The sequence below is a fragment of the Pristis pectinata genome, chromosome 13, assembly GCF_009764475.1.
Source record: "Pristis pectinata isolate sPriPec2 chromosome 13, sPriPec2.1.pri, whole genome shotgun sequence".
In the NCBI taxonomy this organism is placed as follows: Eukaryota; Metazoa; Chordata; class Chondrichthyes; order Rhinopristiformes; family Pristidae; genus Pristis; species Pristis pectinata.
Genome location: NC_067417.1, coordinates 38990629 through 39008098, shown reverse-complemented (window position 1 = coordinate 39008098; position 17470 = coordinate 38990629). Strand labels below are relative to the sequence as shown.

The 17470-nt window shown below is 42.2% G+C and overlaps 1 protein-coding gene across 2 annotated transcripts in view; it reads left to right on the top strand.

The window, feature by feature from the left end:
- The first annotated feature begins 1251 nt into the window (after positions 1–1251).
- Positions 1252–17470, top strand: part of LOC127577106 (11-beta-hydroxysteroid dehydrogenase type 2-like) — a 54779-nt gene continuing 38560 nt past the window's right edge. Inside the window, exons 1-3 of one of the 2 annotated variants that reach the window (XM_052027999.1) lie at positions 1252–1680; positions 10311–10523; positions 15065–15250. In XM_052027999.1, coding sequence (XP_051883959.1) covers positions 1380–1680; positions 10311–10523; positions 15065–15250 — 700 coding nt within the window. In that variant the 5' untranslated portion in view covers positions 1252–1379. The remainder of the gene's footprint in view (positions 1681–10310; positions 10524–15064; positions 15251–17470) is intronic. The other variant, XM_052028000.1, reaches the window with a different exon arrangement.

Sequence of the window (17470 nt, the reverse complement as noted above, 5' to 3'; positions counted from 1 at the left end):
AGAGGGGGAGGGAGAGGAGAGGGAGGGGGGAGGGGGGGAGAGGGGGAGGGAGAGGAGAGGGAGGGGGGAGGGAGAGGAGAGGGAGGGGGGAGGGAGAGGGAGGGGGGAGGGAGAGGGAGGGGGGAGGGAGGGAGGGGAGGGGGAGGGGAGGGGGAGGGAGGGGAGGGGGAGGGAGAGGGGAGGGGGAGGGGGAGGGGAGGGGGAGGGGGAGGGGGGAGGGAGGAGGGAGGGGGAGGAGGGAGGGGGAGGGGGGAGGGGAGGGGGAGGGGGGGAGGGAGGGGGAGGGGGAGGGGGGAGGGGGAGGGGGGAGGGGGGAGGGGGAGGGGGGAGGGGGAGGGGGGAGGGGGAGGGAGAGGGGGGAGGGGGAGGGAGAGGGGGGAGGGGGAGGGAGAGGGAGGGGGGAGGGAGAGGGAGGGGGGAGGGGGAGGGAGAGGGGGGAGGGGGAGGGAGAGGGGGGAGGGGGAGGGAGAGGGGGGAGGGGGAGGGAGAGGGAGGGGGGAGGGGGAGGGAGAGGGAGGGGGGAGGGGGAGGGAGAGGGAGGGGGGAGGGAGAGGGGGGGAGGGGGGAGGGAGAGGGAGGGGGGGGAGGGGGAGGGAGAGGGAGGGGGGAGGGAGAGGGGGGGAGGGGGGAGGGAGAGGGAGGGGGGGGAGGGGGGAGGGAGAGGGGGGGAGGGGGGAGGGAGAGGGGGGGAGGGGGGAGGGAGAGGGAGGGGGGGGGAGGGGGGAGGGAGAGGGAGGGGGGAGGGAGGGGAGAGGGAGGGGGGAGGGAGAGGGGGGGAGGGGGGAGGGAGAGGGAGGGGGGAGGGAGGGGAGAGGGAGGGGGGAGAGGGGGGAGGGAGGGGGGTGAGGGAGGGGAGGGAGGGGGAGGGGAGGGAGGGGGAGGGGGAGGGGAGGGAGGGGAGGGGGGGAGGGGAGGGCAGGGAGGGGGGAGAGGGAGGGGGAGGGAGGGGGGAGGGAGGGGGAGGGAGGGGGGAGAGAGGGGAGTAGAGAGGGGGGAGGGAGGGGGAGAGAGGAGAGGGGAGGGGAGAGAGGGGAGAGGGGAGGGGAGAGAGGGGAGAGGGAGAGAGGGGGAGGGAGGGAGGGGGAGGGAGGGGAGGGAGGGGAGGGAGGGGAGGGAGGGAGGGAGGGGGGAGGGAGGGGAGGGAGGGGGAGGGGGAGGGAGGGGGGAGGGGAGTGGAGGAGAGGCGGGGAGAGGAGAGGGAGGGGGAGAGTAGAGGGAGGGGGAGAGGAGGGGCATATGAATATGCATATTTAAAACACATTTTAAAACATTTAAAACTTCATGTTTTAAATATAGTCTCTTCTGTGTGCTGCCTCTGTGGTTGAAAGTGATACTTTTCGGCCGTTTGCTTTGCAACTTTGGCCTTAAAACTCGCTGCAATGCAAACTTTGGAAGAAATCGGGAGCGGCAGCAGTTTAGTTCTAGCTTTGTATGGGTTCATTACTGTGGCGTTTGGGGCAGCAGTCGTCATTCATTTTAAGAAATCTAAAGCGACTTTGAATTTAAACCTCTGCACTTGTATGCACTTGCTGCTGTTATTTTTCGGCTTGTTCCTGTCTTACAGTTATCTACCACAATACACTGGGGTCGTATTTTTCGGTCTGTGCTGTTACACAGTTTTTCGAACCATCCGTTCTAATGCAATTCTTTCTCCACAAGGGAAGGCTGTTCTTATTACAGGTAAGCAAAACTTTCATATCAACATCTCGCAGGACATTAGGGTAGATTGTCGTTTGCATTAGTTTTGACCACCAGACCTAAGGACAGCTTCTACCCCACTGTGATAAGACTATTAAACGGTTCCCTTATACGATGAGATGGACTTTGACCTCACGATCTACCTTGTTGTGACCTTGCACCTTATGAAAGGAGTTCACAGAGGCTATGCAAGACCATAGAACACTACAGCACAGTAAACAGACCATTTGGCCCTTCTAGTCTGTGCCGAAACGTTATTCCGCTAGTCCCATTTACCTGCACCCAGTCCATAACCCTCCAGACCCCTCCCGTCCATGTATCTATCCAATTTATTCTTAAAACTTAAGAGTGAGCCCGCATTTACTACATCAGATGGCAGCCCGTTCCATACTCCTACCACTCTTTGAGTGAAGAAGATCCCCCAAACCTTTCCCCTTTCACCCTAAAGCCATGTCCTCTCGCATTAATCTAGGTGGAAAGAGCCTACTCGCATTAACTCTGGTATTGGTGTATTATTGTCACTTGTACTGAGGTACAGTGAAAAACTTATCTTACAAACCGATCTTACAGCTCAATTCATTACACAGTGCAGTTACATCAAGTTAGTACAGAGTGCATTGATGTAGTACAGGTAAAAAAAACCAATAACAGTACAGAGTAAAGTGTCACAGCTACAGAGAAAGTGCAATGCAATAAGGTGCAAGGTCACAACAAGGTGGATTGTGAGGTCATAGGTCATAGTCCATCTCATTGTATAAGGGAACTGTTCAATAGTCTTATCACAGTGGGGTAGAAGCTGTCCTTAAGTCTGGTGGTACGTGCCCTCAGGCTCCTGTATCTTCTACACGATGGAAGAGGAGAGAAGAGAGAATGTCCTGGGTGGGTGGGGTCTATACCCCTCATAATTTTGTAAACCTCTATCAAATCTCCCCTCATTCTTCTGTGTTCCAAGGAATAAAGTCCTAACCTGTTCAATCTTTCCCTGTAACAGAGGAGCACACAGTGTTCCTAATTATCCTTCTTACTTTCCTGTCAAGCACCACCTGCCTTACCTGCAGGTCCTAAGAACTTACGTGGGAACTAACAGAACTGGAATGGAAAAAAGTTATGCACAATCCCAAACAACTGCTCTAGAAGAGTGGACTTCTATTTTTTTAGATTTAATCATTTTTATTTTTTCAATTATTTAAAACAATTTAATAATTTTAAATATATCCAGGACATTTAAAAACTCTTACAACATCTTGATAACTTTGACAGGACTGAGGCTCTGTCCCCTTATTGCACTGCACTTTCTGTGTAGCTGTGACACTTTACTCTGTACTGTTATTGTTTTTACCTGTACTACCTCAATGCACTCTGTACTGACTCATTGTAACTGCACTGTGTAATGAACTGACCTGTACGATCGGTTTGTAAGACAAGCTTTTCACTGTACCTCGGTACAAGTGACAATAATAAACCAATACCAATACATTTATTCATATATTAATGCCAAATATTGCGTAAACTCCCTCCCTGCCATAATCTGCTCTTCTTTTTGGTTACTGTTTGAAACTGAACCACGCTGTTTTATGGTTTCTAATTTGTGTCACTGAGATGAGCTTCTGATTACTTATTTGCTGCATCATGCAGACCATCTGCTATCCTGCTTCATTTTTTAAATATGTTTTTTTATTGGTGCCTTACTTTGGGTAAGGCAGGAGCAGTCCATTGCATGAATTGGCGTTTACAGTGGAGAAGATGGTAGCATCCTGAACATCTTAAGGGAACTAACGTTGAATTGGGGACGGGAGCTGACCAGGAGCAGTGTAAGCGAAATAGCATTGATAACAAGAGAGAAATCCCTAGGACCGTAAGGTTTCCATCCTAAAGTTCCCATTCCAGGAATTTTTGAGAACATTGCAGAAACTCTGACAGTTTTCCACAGTCTGTGTGCGTGAATTTTAGGGCCTCTCCTTTCTGATCATACATGATTGTGAGGTCGGACACATGGGAGGGATGGGGATGGGTGGGTCTGTGGTATTGAATGTTTCAGTTCGGGAAAATCATTAACAGGCCACACTTCTAAGTGACGTTTGAAAGCTTTTTGGTCTCCATCACTGACAATGGCATTTTAGAATATTTTTCAAATGTAGTCAAGTTCACAAACTGACATGGTGGGATTTTAACACAGTAATGTAAATTTAGATTGTCATACTCTGGGGGGAAAATAGTAAAGAGAACTTGATACCATTGTATATAAATTATTAGAAGTTCATGATGAAACGCCATCATTGCAAGGACAGAAGTGGGGATGTTTACTAATGAATGCAATGTTCATTTCTCTTTGTAACTTTTCAGATAACAAAGTGATCCATGACTACATGAGAAAGACCCAGAAAACATTAGCTAGCAAGTGATGTTAACCTGCAAAAGAGTCAGGCAATAACCTTCCCTACGAAGAGAAAGTCCAGTTATTTCTCCTTGATATTCAATTGGCATCACCATTACCAGAGAGCCCATGTTCAATATCCTGATGGCCCCAAATACCCAGACCCTAACTGGACCAGCCACATAACTACTGTGGTTCCAGTACAGACTGGGTGTCCTGCGACCAGTGTCTAAACAGCTAATTCTTCAAAGCCTTTTCACTATTATCAGGTGTTTAATGGAATACATTCTACATGTCTAGATGAGTACAACTTCAACAACAGTCAAGAAGGTCGACACCATGCAGAGCAAAACAGCTTATTTAATTGGCACTGCAGCCACCATCCTAAACCTTCACTTGCTCCATTACACACTGAGTCTGTAATTTGTATGAGCAACAAGGTGCATAGTAGCAACTCAGGAGACTTCTTTGACAACACCAGCCAAGCCTTCAGTCTCTATCACATAAAAAAACAAGGGCAGTAAGTTCATAAAGTTCTACTAGATGCAAATTCTCCTCCAAGTTGCACACCATTCTGACATGGAAGTATATCATGAATCCCATCATTATGTCTAAATTCTGGAACTTCATAACACTATTCTGAGAGTGCCTTCACCACAAGGACTGCAGTGGTTCAAGTGTTTCACTGATATCTCAAGGATAATTGGGATGGCAGTAAATTTTTGCCTTGCTAGTGTTGCCCATATTCCGCAAGTGAAAGTGAAAAATGTAGTGAAGTTCTAATTAAAGTTAGCAGTAATGGGTTATATTAGTAGAATCATTCAGTACAAATCAAAAGACCCTTTCTGTTATTGTACAAATTACCCTGTTAGACAACAACCATTTGTTTCTCAGCCCATTGTGCCAGCTGTACTGGCCTTTTGAAAAAGCCATTGAATTAGTCCCATCCTACTATGTTTCTTATCGGGGTCCAGAAAAGTTTCCTTTTCATGCATTCATTCCATTTCCTTCTTTGAAGTTACTGTTGTACCTGCTTCTGTGACCCTTTCAGGGAGTGCATTTTAGATAGTAACAGCACACTACATGAGTAAAATATTTCCATTTGTTTTTTTTGGCAATTACTTTCCTCTTCTGGTTATTGGCCTTTCCACTGCTTGATAGAATGTTTACAATTTTGCTATATTAAAATCCTTAAAGGATTTCTCTGCTCTACAGAGAGTAAACCCTGTTTCTCCAGTCTTCCCATGTTACTGAACATTTTCATCTCGTAAAACATTCATGCAAGTCTCCTCCCCACCTTGTATATTCCTTAAATTATGATGCCCAGAAATAGCTGTAATACTCTTAACTGTGGCTGCGAAACTCTTGTTGGGGCCTAACCAGTAAGTCATAACGATTTACTATAGTTTCCTTTTGTACTCTATACCTTCATTTTTAAAGATCCCATATGGCATTTTAATAGCAAAAAACAAACTGCTGGAAAAACTCAGCAGGTCAGGAGGGAAATAAACAATCGATGTGTCAGGTTGATGCCCATCATCTGGACTGAAAGATAGAGGGGACATAACCAGTATAAAGGGGTGAGGGGAAGGGGTGGAGCAATAAACAAGGTTGGAGGTGATGCTTATGAATCACTGCCTCACCTGGAAGGGCTGTTTGGGGCCTTGGCTGGTGGTGAAGGAGGAGGTGTAGGGACAGGTGTTACACCTCCTGCGGAGGCAGAGATTCACATGCATCTCCTCCAGCAGTTTGTTTTTTGCTATTAAAATGCCATATGGGATCTTTAAAAATAGAGGGCCACTCTGAATACCAATACCCTCCACAGATTCTGCCTGACCTGCTGAGTGTCTCCAGCAATTTGTTTTTTTTTGCTCACCTCTTGTGTCTCCATCTGGCATTTTAGTAGTCTTTTCAATTTTCAGCTTCAAAGACTTGTACACACAAGCCCAGATTCAACTACACTCACTTGGAAATTGCCTAGTTTAGTTTATTTGCTTGACTTGACTCTTCCTATCAAAAAAAATTCATGCTCTCCGCTTTATGTTTTACTAGCCATATATCTGCTGCTCATCAGTTATGAAAGTCATCCTGACGTCTGTTGTTATTTTCCTCACTCTTTATCAGATTTCTGAGTTTTATCCTTCACATTTAAATTGTGGCCTAGATATAAACTGTGCACTGCAAATCACTTTAACAACATTTCAAGTAACCCTGTGCACGTTTCTAGCCTTATTGCCAGTTGTTAAATTGTATGATCTTTCTCTTGGAAGATTTTCTTGTTCCTTGCTCTGTTCTTCCAGTGTCAGCTTGCCAAATTGATATCAACTTTCGCCTGTGAGATGTTCAAACACGTTGATCAGACTAATGACCAATGCCATTCACACACAGAAGAATAAGCATTTACTAATGCTCAAAGCCACAGGGAACGTTATTTGAAAGCAATCGTATTTGATCTGCATTCGCAGATTTTTGCTCACCAGTCTACGTACTCGCAGCGCACTCTGTACTCTGCTCACACTCAGCACTGACTCCCCCTCCCCTAGAATCTTCAAAAAATGTGCTTCATATTGACGTATAAAGGTCAGTTATCTGGACGTGATACTCCTCTTCATGAATGACTGTGGCAGAACCTGTGCCTCTCAGGCACCACTGGACTACTTTGGTGGAGCAATACAGAGGTTCAACATGCAACTCCTTATCCACCTAGGCTTCAAAGGGAGCCACTTCTTAGGTCACCAATGTCTACCCAGATCATAGTTGCACAATGTAGCTTCCACTCATATCTCTCAAAGCCACAAATGCAAGCTCACACATGTGCCTCCACTGCTCTCTCAGTTTAAGAAATGGTTACATTCAGTCTCATGTACTTAGCCTCAGGATCATTCCAGTTTACGTCTGATATATGTCGCAAATCAGTTTACTGATCACCATACGTGAGGGAGGTCATCCAAACCCCATTTTTTGAGGAGAGAAGACTTAAGCTACTTGTCTTTCAGCCCACAGGAGCAGGCAAAATGCCACAACTGAATCCCTCTCATAATAAGGCTTTAGCATATTTACATGACAGAGTTGTGTTTTCTTGCGTCTATCTGGTGTTTTGATTATATATGTTAAATCAGTCACTCGAGATTCAATAACATAGGGTCCAGAAAAACGAGATTGCAAGGGATTATTTTGGCTAGGGAAAAATACCAACACCTTTTGCCCCACTGCAAATGTCCTAGGCCGAGCACGTCTATCAAAATATGTCTTCATTCTTATCTGGCTAGTTTTCCAATTCTCTCTCGCTAGCTGGCAGACTCTCTCCAACCGAGTTTTAAATTTTTGGACATAGTCCAACAGACTCAAGTGCACTTCCTCATTAACCCATTACTCTCTCAACAACTCCAAAGGTCCTCTCACCCTATGTCCAAATACAAGCTCAAACGGACTAAATCCTATTGACTCCTGGATTGATTCTCTAACGGCAAACAAAAGTAAATGAATACCTTCGTCCCAATCCTTTGTGTTTTCAAAGCAATAAGTCTTCAGCATATTTTTGAGAGTAGAATGAAATCTCTCCAGAGCTCCTTGAGATTCTGGGTGATATGCAGATGATACAATCTGCTTTGCTCCCAGCTCATAGACTATTTGTTGAAAAAATTTGACATAAAATTACTACCTTGATCAGATTGGATTTCTTTTGGCAAACCAAACAAGGTAAAAAAATTTTAAAAGAGCCTTTGACACCGTCTTGGCCTTAATATTTCTAAGGGGTATTGCCTCTGGAAATCTAGAAGTGGCACACATAATGGTTAACAAATACTGATTTCCAGTCTTAGACTTTGGTAATGGGCCAACACAGTCCACAATCACCTTTGAAAATGGTTCACCAAAAGCAGGAATTGGTTTCAACGGAGCCACAGGGGGTTTTTGATTTGGTTTACCTACCATCTGACATGTGTGACAGGTTCGACAAAACATCACCACATCTTTTCTCAAACCAGGCCAATAGAATTGTTTCAAGATCTTCCCTTCAGTTTTATTCACACCAAAATGACCACCCAAAGGCATACTATGGGCCAAATTTAAAATCTCATTCCTATAAACATTTGGAACAACAACCTGATGAATAACTGTCAGATTTTGCACAGATTACAGGAAAGTGAATGCTGTAACGAAGTCAGATGCTTACCCTATTCCTAGGGTGGATGATTGCATAGATAGAGTGGGAAAGGCAAAATTTCTTACAAAGGTTGACCTATTAAAAGGGTACTGGTGTGTTCCATTAACAGATAGAGGAAGGGAGATTTCAGCCTTTGTAACCCCTTCTGGATTGTATGAATACAATGTTTTGCCATTTGGAATGAAAAATGCTCCGGCAACATTTCAAAGAATGATTAATTCAGTGATTCATGGGTTAAAACATACAGATGCCTACATTGACGACTTAGTGACTGGGAATGATACTTGGGAGGATCACATCTCTGCGTTAGAAAGATTGTTTGAAAGACTTTCCAAGGCTAACCTTACAGTTAACTTGGCTAAAAGTGAATTTGGCCATGCCACTGTGACGTATCTTGGTTATGTTGTAGGTCAAGGCAAGCAAGCTCCTGTTCAGGCAAAAGTTCAAGCAATATCTGAGTTCCCTATTCCCACAGGTACGAGGACTGTTAGAAGATTTTTGGGAATGGTTGGATATTACCGAAAATTTTGTAAAAATTTTGCTGATGTTCCTCTTCCCCTAACTAATCTTCTGAAGAAGGGAGTAAAGTTTGTTTGGACAGATTCTTGTCAAGAAGCATTTGAGAAGCTGAAAGCCATTGTATGCTACCATCCTGTGCTCAAATCACCTGACTTTGAAAAGCCATTTTCATTAGCATTAGATGCCAGTGATGAAGCTGCAGGAGCTGTGTTGTTGCAGAAGGGTGACCTTGATGATATTGACCATCCTGTAGCTTACTTTTCAAAGAAATTTAATGAGCATCAAAAGAATTATTCCACCATAGAGAAAGAACTACTGTCGCTTGTTTTAGCCTTGCAACATTTCAGTGTATATGTCTGCACCGCTCAGAAACCATTGACTGTATATACAGATCATAACCCATTGGTATTTCTGAGCTGAGTCAAAAACAAGAACAGAAGGCTGTTAAACTGGAGTTTAATTTTGCATGAGTTTGATCTCATGATAACTCACATTAAAGGCAAAGATAATGTGATTGCTGATTGTCTTTCCCGATGTTAAATGGGAAACATGTATCTGTATTAATCTGATAGTCTGTAGTTGTGTAAAATGATAACTATTAACATTACTAACTGTATGCGCGGTTAAATTTTTCTTGGGAAAATTTTTTTTTTTAGGTGGGAGGTGTTACGGACTCAGTGAAAGTCCCTTTAAGATAGAGAGTGTGTGTGTATGTGTGTGTGGGGCGTGCTTACGTCAATAGAAGATAAAGGACATAATGACGTTGTTGAAAAAGTCAGAAGAAGAAGAAGAGAGAGAGAGAGAAGGGAGAGAGACACCAGCCTGCTAGTTTTCTCTATCGATGGATGAGAAACTATAACTGTGTCTGCCACTGAAATCCATGTATGGAAGTTGAAAGTAATCCGGTGGAGTTCACTTTGTTGCTGACCTGTAGAAGGAAACAGGTATTTGTGTGTGGACGACCACGGTTCGGATGCTTTTCGGGGTGAGGAAGTCACTACCGAGTAAACACTGGAGTGTCATTTGGGTTCCATCGTGGAACATTTGGATTTCGTATTTACTCTCTCTATGTTTCTCCTTCTCCTCACTATCCAGCTCCATCCTCTTCAATTCCATCTGCTTCATTGCTAGATCAGCCTCTACCTTCATCCGAGTTAGCTCTCGTTCAGCCTCTACCTTTGCCAGCTGCACCTGTGCCTCAGAAATTGCTATTTCACTGCCAGGAAACTGTTTTAACACTTCCTTCTCAAACACCTTCTTTTCCACATAACGGCCAGCTATCAGTCTCTGAATATCTGCCTCTCTCATAGACTGCTTTACTTCTGTAAGGTTTAACCTTGTAGCAATCTTTGTAGTCTGCTACTGAAATCCATGTATGGAAGTTGGAAGTAATCTGGTGGAGTTCACTTTGTTGCTGACCTGTAGAAGGAAACAGGTATTTGTGTGTGGACGACCACGGTGTACTTGTGTTTGGAATGATCCTTCTGGATGGTAAGCAAAACACTAATTTGGTACATGTGACAATAATAAAGCAATTACCAATTTTCCATTTAGGTTGTGACTTGGGCTTCGGTCACACTTTGGCCAAGCGCCTGCATTCTCTTGGCTTCCACGTGTTTGCCACGGTGCTTCATGAAGATGGAGATGGAGCAAGAGTTCTCAAGTCTTTTGGTTCTGATCGACTCATGGTAATTCAAATGGATGTTACAAACTGGGCAATGGTACAAGAAGTTGAGAAAAAAATTGGAAAGCAGTTGGAAAACAAAGGTATGTAAAGGATGTTACACTCTACCATGTTTCACATCGTGGTCCTGGAAATGTTCACAACATTTATAACACTATACTATTAGAGTAAACATTAATCTGCTATTCTGAAGGACAACAATTGGTTACTGCCAATGACTGCTTATAAGAAGTGTTATAACTTTACACCAGATGATGTAAACATGCATAAAATAACTTCGATCAACATCATCAAATGCCACATGCGAAATCTATAATGTTGGCACTATCTCAGGCACTAGGTCCTCATTTTGGATTTCCAAACAGGAAAAAATATCTTAGGAGTTTAGTAGTTGATGCCAATGTGCAAAAGACTTCAATAGTTCAGCCAGTCAATTTTTTGATATATATAAACAGCTGGAATATCCGCCTTGATGGTAGTGTTGGAACTTGCCCATGGAAGTCCCTGTTTCTAGCTCCTGTGTGGGCTCAAGTCAGCAAAGACATGTTCTGCCCTTCCAAAGCTGCTCCCTGCTGCCCCATTGCTGCACCAGTAGGCTCTTCATGGAGTCTGCCTGCTGAGCCTAATTAAACATGGCTCAAACACAGTAGTTCCCTTTTAAAATGAATGTGATATATCTGCAGCTAATTGTAAGGTAGGCAGTTACTTTTCATCATTATTTATTTAAGTTGGTTTCAGTGTTTTTAATTCACTTCACTGGGTGAATGTGTTTTTATGTTGATAACTGATAAATTTTAATATTTCTAATTTATTAACATTTTTTAAAATCAGTCTCAAAGAATGCCTGCGAAAGTAAAAGACATTCAGTGGCTTCAACAATAATAGTTTTGACTGATGTTGAGCCTGGGGGCAGAGCTTCATCTACCGTCACAGCTGTTCTATGAGAGCAGCTGACTGCCTGTGCTGTGGACAGCCCCTGTACCGCACTGTGAAGGTTGCACATGGCTGCACTGTAAGTCATGCCTAAGTGCTGGGAGCCCCCTGCAGAAGATCTAGCCATGCTGGAGCAAACACTCTGCCCCAGGGACAGATGGGCAATGGAATATTTGCCCCAACATCTTAGCTTCTGGAGTATGGTATTTGGCTAAAGCCTGAGATGTACAATGGAGCATAACATCTGATAAACTAATTGTTAATTTTGAAAATTATACAGTCATGGTGTCATAGAGTTGTACAGCACAGCAACAGGTCCTTCAGCCCATCATGTCCATGTCGACCTTTTTGTCCATCTACACTAATTCCAGTTGCCCACAGTAGAATCATATCCTTGCCTATTTAAGTGTCTGTCTAAATGCCTCCTAAACATAGTAATTGTATCTGATTCCACCACCTCCTCCAGCAGCATGCTTCAGATATCAACCAAAGCAACCTACACCTAAGATCCTCTTTAAATCTCCTACCTACCTCTTGCTTTTAATACCCTAACATGGGAAAATGATTTTGACTATCTGCCCTATCTGTGCCTCTAATATTCTTGTATATTGATATAGCACAGAATCAGACCTTTTGGCCCAACTCATCCAGGCTGACCAAGATGTCTATGTATATCAATCCCATTTGCTAGCGTTTGGCCTGTATCTCTCTAAAATGTTCCTATCCATGTACCTGTCCAAATATCTTTTAAATGTAATTGTACCCATCTGCACCACATCCTCTGGCAGCTCGTTCCATATACCAACCACCCTCTGTGTGGAAAAACTTGTCCCTCAGATCCCATTTAAATCTTTCCCCTCTCACCTTAAACCTATGCCCTCTAGTTTTAGATTCCCCTATCCTGGGAAAAATGCCCCTCATAATTTTTATAAACCTCTGTAAGGTCACCCCTCAGTCTCCTTTGCTCCAGGGAAAACGGTCCCAGCTTATCTAATCTCTCTTTATAACTCAAATCCTCCAGTCCAGGCAACAGTCCTGTCAATATTTTCTGCACCTCCTCTGGCTTAATTACATCCTTCTTATTAGCAATTCTATCAGTATCTGGATCTTTGAAGAGAATTAGTAACTAATATTTGTACATTATTAAAGATACATGGTCTCCCCCTACTTTTATTATGCAGCTTTTGTTTTTAAGTGCTGGATTCACAAGGGTTAAACCAAACCAGTCATTGATTCTAATTCTAGGCTACCTTCTTAGCTCTAAATTGGTCCTGTATCCAAAGGTATAAAATGCTTAAATAAACTTAACACAAATTTCAGTTGTCACGAACCAGCAACAAAAGAAACACACTGAGCATGATTCAGTGTTAAAAACTATTTTATTAATCACTACTTATGATAATACATAAAATAAAAGTAAAAATGTTAGTATGTTAGAATTCAAAAATGTTAAACCTCGAACGTTAACCCCAAAACTAAACTCTTCGTGTGTGTGTGTGTGTGTGACAAAGTCCCAAACTCCAAGTTCCGGAATGGTTCTTAAAGTTCAGTTCCGCAAGCCATAAGGTGAAACATGAGCAAGGGCTTCTTCAACAACCACCGTTGTCTGAAGATAAGACGTAGACGTAGAGAAACACAGAGAGAGTAAATATGAAATCCAAATGTTCCACGATGGAACCCAAACGACACTCCAGTGTTTACTCGGTAGTGACTTCCTCACCCCGAAAAGCACCCGAATCGTGGTCGTCCACACAAATACCTGTTTCCTTCTACAGGTCAGCAATAAAGTGAACTCCACCGGATTACTTCCAACTTCCATACATGGATTTCAGTGGCAGACACAGTTATTGTTTCTCATCCATCGATAGAGAAAACTAGCAGGCTGGTGTCTCTCTCCCTTCTCTCTCTCTCTCCTTCTTCTTCTGACTTCTTCAACAACGTCATTACGTCCTTTATCTTCTATTGACGTAAGCACGCCCCACACACACATACACACACACTCTTTATCTTAAAGGGACATTCATTGAGTCCGTAACACAGTTCTGTGCTGTGACTAATAAAAGCTGCTTATGTCTCTTTGATCTTAAGAGTTGCAACAAAGCTTGTACAAAATGTCCCTTTCCTGATGAGTACTAGTACATAAATTAATAGTAACCCTCATGGTTTCGTAATACAATTACACCTTAATGATAAACTCTTGACATTACCCTTTTAATAAGTTTAGAGATTCAGAACTGTCCGTCTTCCTTTAGCTAATGTCATTAACACTTAGCATTGTTCTGAAAATGTTTAGGGAAGACAACTTCCACCGTTTGTAGCATAGTTAAAAGCCATTCTAAAGTTGTTGCCTAAATTCAAAGGTAGGCATGACATTGGCTTTGCTGATGTTATTACTCTTAAGTTCAGAGGAAAATGAATTTCCAAGGATCACAGTTAATATGTGGTTGACATTCCAGCTTTTTTGAATTGGATAATTTGGTTAAGACTGGGCCTCATTGGCATGATATCCATAAGATTACAAGGCCTAGCAGCGTTGATTTACAATGCACAAATGATTAATATCTTTTGATAGTTAACTTCAGAACCAGCTGTTTGGCAGCATGATTCATGAGTTCCTACAAATTTTGAAAGTAGGTCCAATAAAAAAGGATACCCAAGTAATCGGGTAAATTCAAACACCTCCAATTCTCCAGTTGAATGTAATTTGAGTTTTGGACTGTACAAAAATATTTTTGAAATGGCAAGAAAATTTTACTACAACTGTAAAAAAAAATAAACCCTCAATGGGATGCTTCACTCTCATCTCTGTCATATCCAGACAGACAAACTCCACAAACAATATCCAACGGGATCCTTTACATTTTAGCAAATGATTCCACCTAGCTTTACTTACAAATGAATACAATTATTCTTTTATTTCCTCTGTGCATCTCTGTGTGAAGATCTCAAAATACTAAACATTTTTTGTGCTCCTCTATTACACAACATGAATTTTATTTGTTGAAAATTCATAACTAAACATTGTTATCATACTTCTTGCTTCCCTGTGTTTATATTTAATTATCTATTTCTTTAGCTGCTCTTAGTTTTCTTTGCATTTTTCATCCTCTTGTTTGTCTTCATGATTTTTTGTGTGATGGATTGCAGCAGGAAACCTACCTTTTATAGATTAAAGGTAGCCAGCATTTTGGTAAATATGAATATCCAAGCTTCCTTTGATGTGAGTATTGCTAAGGGGCAGATGCAGAAATACAATTTGATGAGATGTCCACATTGTTAATTTCTGTTCCTCATATACTCCGATCAAAATACTGCAATGTTATGAAGAAATACATTCCTGAAAAGTTCATTTAAAAATAAAATTAGATGAAATTGAACCACGAAAGATAATGTTCATGCTGCTGATCGAAGACTTGGTCAAACAGGAAATTTTAAGGAATATCTCAACAAGAAAACAGTGGTGGTGAAGTTTAGGGAGTGAATTCCTGAGCTTAAGGTATTGGCAACTACCAGTGGTGGAGTGATTAAAATTCAGGTGTTCAAGAAGCTTGATACCTCGTAGGGGTTCAGAGGAGGAGCAGATTACAGCGGTTAGACGCTACCAAATAAAACCAATTTTTATTCCATGAAGAACAAAGACATCAGAGAACTTTGTTTTTTTAGCTCTAATTATCACTTTCTCTTTCTGTAGGACTCTATGCTTTAGTTAATAATGCTGGCATCATATCCTGTGTTGGTGATGCAGAGATCATCCCAACAAATGCTTTTAAGCAATGCATGGAAGTCAATTTCCTGGGAGTAGTTGAAGTTACAAAAACATTTTTACCTTTGATTCGTCGAGCAAAGGGGAGGATAATTAATCTTTCTAGTCCATCAGGTATGTTCTTTTATATAGTAATAGCATGCACTTTAAGTGGAGGTATTGATGTTAAACATGGGACCCTGCTGGAAGTAACTGACAGCTACTCATAAGTTATTTTGCAATGCTCATCTCAAAATCAATCTTCCACAATGAAGACCTATGGAAACAAATTTCTTAAAGTGGCAGTGCTTATCTGCAGTTGGTGATACGGTTTTAAATTCCAAAGTAACTTGAGATTTTCTCATGATAGTAAGGTCACCTGCAGGCTATATTAAAATCCAGTGCTCCAGTGTTGAAGCTTTGCTGATGTTGATTCAGGGTGAACATTCATTGCAATAATGTTTGATTAACGGAAACAATTACACTCTTTGAGTTCCAGATCATAGGGATGCATTAATAACAATGGTGTTGTTGAACCAGATGCATGGATTAGACGTTGGGAACAAGAATGCACATGATAGACAAGTGGAACTTCTGATATATTAAGGCAATGTATTAAAATTGCATTTCATGTTGCAGATTTGTAGAATTGAACTTTCCATAAACTGCTCTCTGACTTGCTTCTGTAAGCAATCATTGTTGAAACGTCTCAGCATACAGAGTAATGAATAGACTTTTTGTCCTGAACAATAATGAATTACAATTGCCTGGGAGTTGTTTCTGTGGACCAAACGTAGCAATTCCATGTGTAACTAATTTACAGATGGCATTTTCTTTTCTAATGTGCAAGTTAGAATTACTAAGGGTCTGTAAAGTTTATTTGTTCCATATGAGGAAGTGAGTGAAATCACATTTTTTAACGGTATTCAAAGTAAAATTGAAGTTGATTATTACTAATTACCTTTCCCCTTTAAAATAGAATTTACAGGAAATTACATAGCATTGATATGAATAATAATGGCAATAGTATTTAGGATAACAGTTATAAAAGGAATATAACAGGACTACTTCACCTGGAAAAATATATATAGGCTGACAATCCTGACCAAAATCGTTAGCGACTGGGCCACTGCATGGATTAAGAAGTTCACTAAAATACTTTGGGTACTGTATATGCATGGTGTGTTTATGCACAGAAGCACCCAGACATATGTAGTGGATGTCACTTGTGGAAAACTCCATTGTGCACGCCTATGAAATGCAAAGACTACTGATGTAGAAATAGAACTTCAGGTAGCATGTAAGGCCTGCTTCAACACAACTTAAAGGCTGTCAAGTATAGCACTTTGAATCATCTCTGTAGGTCCCCTTTAAGTTCTCTACCCATTACAATGAGAGTCCTTCAGACACCCCAGCTGATCTTAAGCCCAATTATTCTACCTCCCATCTGCAGTGAACAGAAAAAAGGCCTTTGTATGCAAGTCACGTGCAAGATTAGTTCTGTTATGCAGAGTGCCTTGGTTCTAGTTGTAATAATATTTTATAACGGAAGTCCCACACACAAACTACATTGGCCTATTGCACCTGTTTGACATGCATCTCCTGGCACACTATGGTTTCTTGGTCATTGATATCATACTGTGAGAAAAAGAAACTATTTTGTCCGGTCTGTGATTGATTAATTACCAGGTTCCTTCTTGATGGTCAGAATTTTCAGTGAATTGCTTTTGATTATAGCTTGAGTTTTCTCCAAACTGCAGAGAAAGTACATGACAACTTGGCAAACCCACTGCATTAATTTATTGAATAGCTTATATTATGGGAGAAGCAAATGGTTAGTAAACTAATATTAAAGAGAAAGCAATTGAAATCATTGAGGGCTAAAATGGATAGCTCCCACGGATGGCAAGCAGATCGAGGTACACTATTACCTCCATGTCTGCTCAACATGATGACTTCCAGAAGGCATTTGGCAAGATGCTACATAAAAGGCTGGTGCACAAGTTAAGAGGTCATGGTATTAGGGGAAGCATGTTAGCATGGATTGAAGACTTGCTATCACAAAGAAATAAATGGGTATCCTTCAGGCTGGTAGAGCTGCTGCTGTCTCACAGCTCCACTGACCTGGTTTTCCCCTGGGTGCCCTGGGTTCCTTCCATATCTCAAAGGTGAGTGGCTTAGTAGGTTGATTGGCACTGTAAGTTGCCCCTAGTGTGTAGATGAGGGGTAGAATCTGGGGGAGTTGATGGGAATGTGGGGAGAGTATATTACAGGGAAGATTAGCGGGAGAATGGGATTGCTCTATGAATCAGCATTGACTCAATGGGCTAAAATGGCCTCCTATGTTGTAAAGAA